Genomic DNA, 12,447 nt, shown 5'->3' with positions numbered 1-12,447 from the left:
CTACACTGAACATGACATCATATGGTCTGGAATAGCCCTGCGGCCAGTTGGGGTCAGCTGTCCTGGCTGTGCCCCCCCCCCGCCCCGCTTCTTGTGCACCTGGCAGAGCAGGGGAAGCTGAAAAGTCCCTGACTGGTGTAAGCACTGCTCAGCAACAACTAAACCATCAGGGTGTTATCAGCATTCTTCTGTTATTAAATCCAAAACACAGCGCTGTGCCAGCTACTAGGAGGAAAATTAACTCTATCCCAGCTGAAACCAGGACATCAGGTCTTTGCCACAGAGTAGACAGCCTCATCAAACATTTAGGGGGATGCTCTGGACACAAATAATGCCAGCTATTTCCGCTCTGGTTTATTCTTGGTTTTAATCAATGGCCTGTTCTACAACATGAGCCTGGCTCTGTAGGCAGGATCTAAGCATGGACAGCATCATCTCTCTCAGATTTTGGGAAGAATATAGAGACACTGATCGAGTGTGCAGGGATGGGGTTTGGAAAGGACATGAAGAACAGTGAGGTGCTTGATGCTTTCTTCATCTTGGTCTTTACTGGTAAGATTTGCCTTCAGGAGTCCCAGGTCGCCAAGACCAGTGGGAAAGTCTGGAGCAAGAAAAATTTACCCTTGGTGGAGGAGGTTCAATATCTAAATAAACTGGAAAAAACACAGGTCGATAAAACATGGGGGATGCATCCAGGAGTGCTGAGGGAGCTGGCTGATGTCACTGCGAGGCCAATCTCAATTATCTTTGAAAGGTCATGGTGACTAAAAGAACCTCCTGAGAACTAGAAGGTGGCAAATGTCCCTCCTATCTTTGAGAAGGGCAAGGATTCAGGGAACTACAGATCAGTCAGCCTCAACCCCATCCCTGGGAAGCTGATGGTATCCTCCCAGATACCATTTCTAAACATATTAAGGACAAGATGGTGATTGGGAATAGTCAGCATTGATTTATGAAGAGGAAATCATGCCTGACCAACCTGAGAGCCTTCTAAACCAAGATGACTAGGTTGCTGAATGGGAGGAGAGCAGTGGATGTTGTTTATCTTGACTTTAGTAAGGCTTTTGATGCTCTCATAACATCCTCAGACAAACTAAAAAGTGCAAGCTAAATAAATGGACAGTGAGGTGGACTGAAAACTTGCTGAATGGCTGAGCTCAGAAGGCAGTGATCAGCCATACAATGTCCAGTTGGAGGCTGGTCACTTAGTGATGTATGCCTGGGTAAATACTAGGTACTGGTACTGTTTAATATCTGGACAGTAAGGCAGAATGCACCCTCAGCACGTTGGCAGATGGTACAAAATTTGGAGGAGGAGTTGCTACACCCGGTAGTTGTGCTGCCATTCAGAGGGGCCTCAACAGGCTGGAGAAATGGGCCAACTGGAACGTTATCAAGTTCAGAGGGAAATGCCAAGTCCTACAGCTATTAAGGAACAACCCCAGGCACCAGTACAGGTTGGGGACCAGCCAGTGGGAAAGCAGCTTTGCAGAAAAGGATCTGCAGGTCCTGCTGGACACCAAGTTGAACATGAGCAAGCAATGTGCCCTTGCAGCAAAGAAGGATAACAGCCTCCTGGGCTGCGTTAGGAAGAGCATTGCCAGCGGGTTCAGGGAGGTGATCCTTCCCCTCTATCTCATGCTGTTGAAATCACAACTGGGGTGCTGGGTCCAGTGCTGGGTTCCCCAGTACAAGAGAGACATGGAGCAAATCCAGCACAGTGTTGTGAAGATAATGAAGGGACCAGAGCATCTGTCACAGGAGGAGAGGCTGACAGAGCTGACATGTTCAGCCTGGAAATGAAAAGGGATCTTATCAATGTGTGTAAATACTGGATGGTGTCGGGGGAAGCCAGGCACTTAGTTATGCCCAGGAAAGGGACTAGGGGGATGGGAAATTGCATTTGAACATAACAAAAAGAAATCTTTTTTACTGTCAGGGTAATTGAACACCGGCATTGGTTGCCCAAAGAGCTTGTGGAGTCTCCAACCCTGAAAACACTCCAAATCCAACTGGGCACAATCCTGAGAAACCAGCTCTATTCGACCCTGCTCTGAGCAGGGAGATTAGGCAAGATGATCTCCAGAGGTCCTTTTCAACCTCATCCTTTCTAATGATTCAGAGAAATAATTTAAACAGAGCTATTAAACCACCTTTTACAGAAGGAAACAATAAGAACCGGTGATTGCATTTTTCTAGGTTATTGCTGAGGTGTGGATTCTCTATATAACTATATGTTTTATTTGAAGTTAAAAATGCCAAGATTCTTCAATAAGCAGTTTTTAAATATATGTAGCATAAACAGAAATAAGTAACATGCAATTTAAAAATAGATTTGGCATCTTTACATCAATCCTCCTCCTTCCTTGTATGTGATCGCAACTAAAGATGTCTGCCTAGAAAAGATTACATCACCTTTGTAGATAAAGCGTTCAAAAAGGGAAGCTCCCAGCATAAATTATTTGTAGAATGAATGTCTTGAATCACTTCAAGCCTAATGAGAAGTACTTTCAGGAAACTGTGGTATTCACTGAGAGTGAATATGTACTGTCTGAAGCTCGGGTTTTCTTTTATGGCTGTATATAGCACCATTTTTTCTAAGAATACAGTCTCAGAATGAACCAGCTTTTGCTCTTTATCGACAGGATAGCTCTTCCATTTGCCACTCTGATGGTGTTTCGGACTGTACGGTTCAAAGCCATGTGCAAGTAGATTACAATGCTACTTGCGCACATTCATATCCAAATGAGGTGACCAGACCTGTACCCCCGTGGCTGATCTCTAGCATTACTTATTTCAACAGTAAGAAAAAATAGGATGTCCAGTGGAGGTCCACCATGACAGAGGGGCTTCTCTTTGCAAAGCTGACCTATGAAACTGGTTTGGGGCTGGCAAACTGGTTCCGTATCCTAACAGTATCACTAGCTCTGAGATACTGGGTGAAAACGACCATACTAACCTTATGTTAAATACTGAGATCAGATATTCACCAAGGCATTCAGATCTGGTCCAAGCCTCTGCCTGCCCTCCTATATGTGTCCTGAAGGGCAGGAAGGATGGGCAGTTAGGCCAGCACTCCGGCTGCTTTTGCAGGACGTTTGGGGCTGAATGCACTTAAGCTAACTTAAATTAGCTTAAGGTGCCTGAGCTTTCTGAATTGGGAACAGTGTGTCCCTGGGTTCTCCTCTAAAGAAGGGAGCAGAGACAGGACTTCCAGGGGCAATTCAGAAAAGCCAGTGAGGTCTCTCTTGGATAGTGGCCGTTGACTATAGAAGGAGACTAAAGCAAATATGCTTCTAGTCTGCACACTTCAGATAGGAGTATAAAGCTGGAAAAGATAAATGTGGGCCTTGAATCTATACACATTATATTTAGTTGGCAACAGCAGAATGCTGCAAGGAGCTTATAAAACAAATATTACTAAAATGAAGTAACTGCTTTAATACTTGAGCATTATTGTAGCACACAAACTGTTCCAGGCAAACCCACGACACTGTTCACACTGAAGAGACCTTGGTATCCTGTACCATGTTATCTGCAGTCTGTGAAATAGTGAGGAATACTTGAAAACTTGCTCTCCTGACATTTTTCTAGAAATAGATGAACAATCAGGATACTGCTTTTCACACAGCATCCCTCTTGTGCACTGCGGTAATATCCGCTTGAATACAGAAGAATGAAAACAATCACATTTCTCACCCCTCAAATGGACCAGATAATACAGAATTCAGATCAGTCTGTGTTTTTCATTACACTGGACATGTTTACAAGTCAGATGAAAGCAATACTTGCTCAAATGACCTCCTTTCCTCTGTTCGGAAGATTTATTGAAGGCAATATAGAACAGCAACAATAGTCAATCATAGGTGGCAGACTGCCCTTTTATTAGGCATACTGAAGCCAATTAATCTAAGCGAGCTTTCTCCCTTTACCTCCTGGAGGCATGTACGGTTAGCATGCATTTAAAAATTCTGCAGCAATAAATAAAGGTGCTGAAACTATTCATTTGAACTTTGCAAAATTATTTACAGGCACTTGAGATACTAAGCATTAACATTCTACATACTCTGCTGGGCAACATAATTTGACTAGATCCAAGACTTAAAAAATAAAGTTTTAAAACAAGGCTTTGTGGTACTGGCATCCTCAAGGGGAGCAGGAAGAGAACGGAATGCCTGCAAATGGAGGTAAAAGCAGTAGGAACACCGAAGCCTACCTTAACACCAAGTCAGAACACCGAGTTCTTCAAATAAGGTTGCAAGGCAAGGTGCGCTACTGAACCAGTCACACATTTACAAGCACAGAAGTAACCAATTTTTGGAATTTATTTCTAGATGTCAGATTATCTGCCATTTATAGGAGATACCAAAGGCCATTTAAGGTGAAAAGCAAGTCTATAATAATCTTATTAATTATGAAACATCAAAACCCAAGATGTCTTAATTCATGTTCTCATTTTTGCAGTCCATGTGCTTCTAATTAGAACTGCTGTAATTTATTCGCTTGGGAGGCATATAAGAAAAGTGAGTAACTTTTTAGTAGCAGCTTCAACTTTCAGGGCACACGCTTAAATAATCCTTTATTCTTGGATTATCTCAAACATCCTCCTCTGGATTACCTTCATGGTAAATTCAATGGTAACCTTACCAGTTTCACAGCTGGGCCCAGTGAAGCCCTGTGGGCAGGCACACACATTGGAAGCAATGCAGGCTCCTCCGTTCCTACACCCATCTTTGCAAAAGGCTGCAAAATACAAAATCACAATATAAGGTTAAGAAAGAATTAACGTAACTACACTCAGCAACCACGCAGGTGGCCACAGGCCGCTGGCAGGCTGGCACAAAACGCAGTCCTTGTGGCATGGAGTGCAGAGGCTGACTTTTCCAAAAGACAAGAGGTCACAAAGACAATGGTTTATGGCCCCCCTGCTTCGCTGGCCAGATGGGCTGACAAGCTGCAGGAGGAGATTAGAGTAAATCATCTGAAGACAACAGCTCACATATGTGCTCCTTCGCATGCACTGGGAAGCAGTGAAAAGCAGCATCTTCCCCAGAAACAGACCCGTCCTAGGGCAGTGCTGGTCTTCTCCACTGCCCAAATAAAGGCCTGGGCATAATAGGCACAACTGAACACTAAACTGCCTGGCTACCTTATTCCTTGATTAAGCAATTAGATTGAAACAATAAAACCAGCAATGTGTTTCTCAAGAGATTCTAAAGAACTTACAAACTTTTACCATTTGCAGTTTGAAGTCAATCCCTGGGATTTTTCTTTGGCATGCTGCAATCTGAGCAGCTGTGCTCACATGTTTAGGTGCAGCGTTCTCCAGCTACAGTTGTGAATATGTGTATGCATTAAAGCTTCCCTTCTGCAGACACAGAAATGCAACCAGCTTTGACAGAAAACACGGCAGCTGTTAATTGCTCTGACTGCATCCCCAATATGGAATCAGAAATGCTCTGGTCACAAGAAACTGTAGGTGAAACTATGCAGATGGAGGTTATCACCGACATAAAGAGTTGCTCCAGGGCACCGGTCTAGCCCTGTGCTTGTCACCAGCCACCAGAGATGCCAGGCTCCGGTTTGCAGCTGCTCTGTGTAAGCGCCACAGATGAGGGCTTAAGGCCTCTCTCTCTCTCAGAGAGAACACGAGTGTTATCGATTTGAGCTTTCCAGCTCTCAGCTTCCAGGCACCAGCCTTCTGCTGTGAGACCCCTGGCACTGAGCGAGACCCCTAAGCTCCCTGGTGCAGGACGGCACGGTGCACAGGAGGATGGCTGGCAGCACGGCGCGTGCAAAGCTGCCGCAGCCATGGGGACAAGAGGCGCATCCAGGTCTCTCTGAAGGACGCTGGCGTCCAAGCCAAGCACATTTCTCAGATTGGGATACAAAAGTTCAGAGCCTTCTCCTGCTACACTGTCTTTTAAGTATTGAAAAGGGAGGGAGGGATGAACTTTTCTTTCACAGTGGGGCCAGGTGCCCTCTGAAATATCAGACCTGCAGTCTGAGCCCTGATCCAGGAAACAGAAGAGCTGAACGCAGTGCTTTAGGGTTACGCACCTTTTCTTTGACCTGAAGAAAACTCGATTACCTTTTTGGAAGCTGACACACCTCCAGCAGAAGGATTGGGGAATAGTCCCAAGCCCAGCATAGGAAAGCACAGTCCCTCACTACAGGAAAGACGTTGCGTTGCTGGAGCATGTCCAGAGGAGAGCAACAAAGCTGGTGAGGGGTCTGGAGCACAAATCTGATGAGGAGCAGCTGAGGGAACTGGGGTTGTTTAGTCTGGAGAAGAGGAGGCTGAGGGGAGACCTTATCGCCCTCTACAACTCCCTGACAGGAGGCTGTAGTGAGGTGGGGGTCGGTCTCTTCTCCCAGGTAACAAGCGATAGGACGAGAGGAAATGGCCTCAAGTTGCACCAGGGCAGGTTTAGAATGGACATTAGGAAAAAATTCTTCACCAAAAGGGCTGTTAAGCATTGGAATGGGCTGCCCAGGGAAGTGGTCGAGTCCCCATCCCTGGAGATATTTAAAAGACGGGTAAGTGAGGTGCTTAGGGACCTGGTTTAGCGGTGGAATTGCAGGGTTAGGTTAACAGTTGTGCTTGATGATCTTAAAGGTCTTTTCCAACCTAAACGATTCTATGATTCTATGAGCCATGCAGACAGAGCTCTCTTCTGAGAGGAGACGCTCTGGGTTTGAACCTCCTCAGACTACGACTTTTTTCCCATTCCCCAGAGGAGGGAGCCCAGCCTAAAAGGGTGTATTTGCTGACATCTCTCCCTCTCCCATGTGTTTGACTGGAAGAGGACTAGGCTGCTGTGTTTTACAAAGAGCTCATTTATATTAGGAATATTTAGAAAAATCACACTGTGACTCAGGTGAAGGAATAACTAGTTCTAAGATCTTAATCAGGCTTAGCAATTAAAGAAATTCTGGGTTGTTTAGTCTTGATAATACACAGCAGCAGAATGTATCTATGGGATACTACCAATGTTAACTCCGGCCCCTTAGATTCTGACACCTAGAAGACCAAGAGGACTGAGGCACAGTTTCAAGGAACGCTGGGAATGCTATTGCTGCAGCAAGACCACTTCTCACATGTGAGCCAGTTGCTCTGCAGCTGCACTACTTTTATTTTCAAGCATCCTCTAAATGCTGTGCTCAGAGCCTGAGGACTTCCAAGGATTTGGGCCCAAGTACCAAGTATCATCTCCTGTAATGTGAAATGCAACAGGAATAAAAGCAGCATTGTATCTCTGGAAAAGCATCTTTCTAAGAATAGCAGTATAACTTCTAATGTCTACCAGTGAACTAGAATGTTAGACAACAAGGCTTAGTGTGCATGGCAAAGGTTTTGTGCATGCATGTCTATTGCTTTTCTCATTTACAATAAAAAGACACAGCATACCAAACAACTTTCAGTTCATCCAAGCAAAATAGCAAGTTATTGACCATGGACAATGTAGATCTGACAATGTTTTCACATATCTTAACTTTGTTGGTAACTGCGGGCTTTCCTGAATGGTGTAGCAAGAAATGAAACATAATTACTTCAAATTTTAGAGCATACTAACTTATGTATGCATCATCCTCAAATTACTGTGAACTCTGCCAAATGCAAAGTCAGTGTATATCTGCCTATGAAGATCTTCTTACAGGTGCAGGACCTAAAGGCCTAGCCTAGCATTTTGTCTGCCTTCTTCAAGGTACGTTAACAGATTTACATCAGCTATGACAAAGCATCTCAGCCAGTTCAAAGACTGCTGGACCCCCGGGTTTTCAGTGGCTTACCTTTGCAGATGGTACCATTTCCCGTGTAACCTGGCTTGCAGACACAGTTGTGCCCACCCACGGTGTTGAAGCAGAGCGCGTTTTCATCGCAGTTGTGCTGGTTTGTTATACATTCGTCATGCTCTGAAAAGGGAAACAAGAATGGGGTGGTCCCGAATTTTAAAAACACAACAAAATAAAAGCTTCGTATAGGTTTCCATGTTAAAAAGAGAGAAACACAGTAGCAGTTACTGACAATAGGGCTATGTGAGCAGGCAACCGAGGGATAGCCAGGATATATATTTTTAGCACATACTAGCATGTGCTGCAGCATACCTCCAGTTTCACTCTCAGGGAGCCACCATCATTATATTTTCCACGTGGGCTACAGTGTTCTCATAAACATTTGCCAAAAAGCCAGCTAACATACTGAAGATCCATATGCTGGTTCTACTGTATAATTTATTCATGCAGGTTTATCTTATGCGGGTTTCATAGGGTTTCCTTCAGAAAGCTGACTCACGGTGCAAGACACATGCTCCAAACTGCAAAAGATATGGCTAGCAGAAGGCAGGACTTCAAAGCGTAGCCCGTGTTTTCCTTCCTTTCACTGTGTACGCAGCACTTTATTCAGGTGAAGTAAGGAACCCGAAAGTAAAGGTCTGCCTGCTGTTTGAGGGGCTTTCAGCATTGCGTGTCCTAGCACTGGAGTGCAATGGATGAGACTCCTCAGTCTGGTGACTTAGACATATTGGGAAATACACCTTTCGGGAATCAATGAAAAATCTGGACAATATGATTTTGTGTTGTATGAAAGTATAAAGTATTGTATGCTTGTGCATTTGTGTTGCATAAGTGTTCAGGTTACTGAACATTTTAATGGTTTAGTTTGTGATTTTTAAGACATGGAAAACCCAATTTCAAAATAAGATGCTCTAAAGTGTCATTTCAAAACGCATGAAATGCTCTGCTATTTTCAAAATGCAGTATCTTAGTCTGTAGGCATCAAAATGAAATGTTTCCATCTTCTGGAAGCAATCCTTGTATTTTCTTTAAATCAACAGTACTCATCTATCCATAAATAGTTCAAACGCCTGAAATTTTAATTTCAGGAAAACCAACTGTTTGGGGAACATAAAGGCACCTGAATTCAATCAGCACACATGGACTAACCTGCATATGAGGTTTTCAGAGCCATCATTCTGCCCAGGTTTTAGCAAATTTTATTAGTGCAGCTTATGCCAGTCGTGGCTATCTGACACAAGTCTTAAATCTGGGATCGGATGCTCTTTCTTCCCCAGTTTTGGGTATGTCACACTGCCCTGAATCTTCCCCTTCAGAAATAAGGAGCTGAAGTCTGCACACAGCCCACAGAGTTGTCGGGAAAATTAATTTCTTAACATTTGCAAATCACTATGGAAATGTTCAACTTGCTATTTCAATACTGGCCATAAACTGTGGGAGTATAAAACTGGCAGAATGGCATCAGCAGATGTAAATTGTCCTCTAGTCATGGCAAGTACCTGTTGTTTAAAAGGGGGAAAAATTCACCACAGTGTAACTAATCAATTTTAAACACTACACAGGTTTAGATGTATATTTTTTTTGGTGTGGGTTTGTTGTTGTTGAGTGTTTATTTGTTTGGGTTTTAATAATACTAACCTAACATCTCTCTTCTAAACAAGGATTTAAGCATCTCTCGTATCACCAACAACACTCTCAGCCCTCAGTACCGAGGCACCAGCGCTTACTGAGTCGAGTCCCTCGCTGGATGCAGCAGAGCACGGGCTGCAAGGCCTCTGCCCTGAGATTTAATTACTCTGCTCTCAGCATGAATAACTAAAATTGGTACGGTTCACCAAATGATCCAGCCCCTCTAAAATCCAGTTACAATATTTGACTCCGACCTCCTAACACAGGGAAATCTCTTGCGCTGGCTGAAACACTATTTATGCTAAATCAGCCCATAAAATAAAAGAAGAGTAAAGTAATGACCATGCAAATCAGGTAAAAAGTGTTATCTGTACTGTAATAATACCCTGACTTTCTTAGTTTGTGTTAATATTATGATATTATTTAAATATGGTATGCTGTTTACATATGAAATATATATTATTTTCTCATTTTGAAAGGTTCTGTATAACATGCAACAGGAAAATAGCTATGGAAATGTGCAAAACATTATGCGCTCAGCAGGTCAAAATATCTTGCAAAGCCATTATCTTGGTATCTCAGGAGGTAGGGTCTATACAACGAACATCACACTGGTAAATTCAGCTCAAATCATTGAATTTGGCAAATTAACTATCATCCTCAGCGAGGACGTATAGCCATCCGCCCCATGCCTTAAGGAATGCAAAAGCCTCACTGGCACGTATGGCAGCTTTTTACTATGGATAGGAGTATATCAGAGGAAAGGAGGTGATGCCAGACCTTCACATTGAGCGGGACATCTCTACGCATGCGGCTGGAGCAGCTCTGAAAGCCCGCCGAGGCACCCACAGGCAAGGCAAGCGTTGAGGCCTCTATGCCAAGCAAACTTGCTATTGGCATTCCAGTACAACAAGGTATTAACCATACTTATAACACCATCTTGCCATACTGGGGCCTTGAAGACCATTTGTACAGCCATATGTCCTTCACATAAAAAGATAACCACCGCAGTTGAGTGTGCCTTCCTAACATTTACTCTCTGGGCTAAGAAAAACTACTGAGTCTCTTGGGACGGATTTTTCATAAAGAATACAGTATCAATAAAATTAACTTTTCTGTTAGTTAAGTAAGGGAGCTCGGATTTAAAGACAATATGCCTGGTTTCCTAGTCTTGCCTTCATCACAGAATCATTGAATGTTTTGGGTTGGAAGGGAACCCTAGAGGTCACAGAATCATAGAATGTTTTGGGTTGGAAGGGACCCCTAGAGGTCATCTAGTCCAACTCCCCTGCAAAGAGCAGGGACACCGCTAACTAGATCAGGTTGCTCAGAGCCCGTCCAACCTGGCCTTGAATGTTTCCAGGGATGGGGCCTCCACTACCTCTCTGGGCAAGCCGTTCCAGTGTTTCACCACCCTCATTGTAAAGAATTTCTTCCTTATATCCAGTCTAAACCTACCCTGCTTCAGTTTAAAACCGTTCCCCCTTGTCCTGTCACAACCAGCCCTGTTAAAAAGATTGTTCTCATCTTTCCTATAGGCCCCCTTTAGGTACTGAAAGGCCGCAACCAGGTGTCCCCGCAGCCTTCTCTTCTCCAGGCTGAACAAGCCCAACTATCTCAGCCTGTCCTCATAGGAGAGGTGCAAGAAACTTCAGTGTTTCGTATTCTCCTGTAAGAAAGTTCATGGAGGATGCCTGCTAACACTTCAGGAGGAGGGTCCAGGACATAACCAAAACTACATCAAACCAGCTGTCACTTCTACTTCTGTGGTTATCTGCTCAAACTTCAGGTCTATTTTTATTTAAATCAAAAATTAGTGGCTCATGAAAAATTCATGGTCTGATAAATGATTCTTGGATTGAAGTTTACATGTCATTTTTGAGGAAGAAAATGTCTCAGAGTAAGAGGAAATTTTGTGATTCAATTAAAGCAGCAGAAATTTTAAAATTACAGGAATGGAAAAAATCAGCAAAAGAATCAGGATGTTTTACAACCCATCTAGATTTGTTGCCTTGTATCATCGGAGCTTAGCTTCATTAAAACACTTACTTAAAACCATTTAAACATAGTACTTTTTCAAATTCCTTCTTACAGGGGCACCTAACAGAGCAGTCAGCCTATACTTCAGGACTGGCTCTTTTATGGACTGATTACAAATGGTTAAACTACACCTGAAAAAATCCTGTATAGAAAAGCATCTTACTATATTCACTCTTCCAGCACATGGCACACTATCCACACCAATTTAAAGAGAACATCAGAAACAGCTTCTTCCAGAATTCTCTATTAATAACAAGGCAGACTGTCCAGCTTTATTAAAGACAGAAAGACTTATTTCTAATAAAAAGGGTGGTGCTTCATTAATTCACACTTATAGCTTGGGCTTCTTTTTTTAGTCAAACACTTGGTAAGTGACCTTAAATAAGGAGGACATTGCAGATACTGAGTTCAGCAATCTCAAATATCAAACAAGGAACTGTAGAACCAACAGGACTCTGCATTACAAACAACCAAAAAAAGCAATTTATAAAAGGATCATTTAAAGACAACCATTGCTACAGCTTTTAAGTTCAAAAACCAGTATAGAAACATTGTCGGCATTATTTAGAAATTTCAGTACTGCCCAAATATGCTTCTGAAGCTGCAAGAAGCAACACTAAAGCCATTTATTTCAAGCATCTTTAGAAATCGTGTGACACATTTAACAAAAGTCCTGTACTTATTTCACTGCATCCCATGCTGATGATGGGGCCAGGCCAGGTACAACAGTATTACAGAGGCAAGGAAGTAAAAATTACTTTTGCAAAGAGAACTTAACAATTAACACACCTGAATTTGCATACACATATGCTATACAGACCAAATGCACTGGTTTCAATGATTACTTCTAAAGCTTTATTATCTAGCTAAATTCCATTTTGCACTGTTCAGGACTGTATGCTCAACACTGTTAAAATTCATAAAATCTCTGTCCTGAGTGAGAATCAACCAAGGTTTTAAATACGATATTTATATTGACTA

At 43.0% G+C, this 12,447-nt stretch overlaps 1 protein-coding gene across 1 annotated transcript in view; it reads right to left on the bottom strand.

The window, feature by feature from the left end:
- The window catches only part of NELL2 (neural EGFL like 2), a 171,359-nt gene that overhangs the window by 35,897 nt on the left and 123,015 nt on the right, over positions 1 to 12,447 (bottom strand). The window contains exons 13-14 of the mRNA XM_009642290.2: positions 7,795 to 7,917; positions 4,648 to 4,743 (exon numbers count right to left, since the gene is read on the bottom strand). Coding sequence (XP_009640585.1) covers positions 4,648 to 4,743; positions 7,795 to 7,917 — 219 coding nt within the window. The remainder of the gene's footprint in view (positions 1 to 4,647; positions 4,744 to 7,794; positions 7,918 to 12,447) is intronic.

The sequence above is a fragment of the Egretta garzetta genome, unplaced genomic scaffold (assembly GCF_000687185.1).
Source record: "Egretta garzetta isolate BGI_Z169 unplaced genomic scaffold, ASM68718v1 scaffold420, whole genome shotgun sequence".
Classification (NCBI taxonomy): domain Eukaryota; kingdom Metazoa; phylum Chordata; class Aves; order Pelecaniformes; family Ardeidae; genus Egretta; species Egretta garzetta.
Note: the sequence above shows the minus strand (reverse complement) of the source record. Positions and strands in the feature narration are given on the sequence as shown.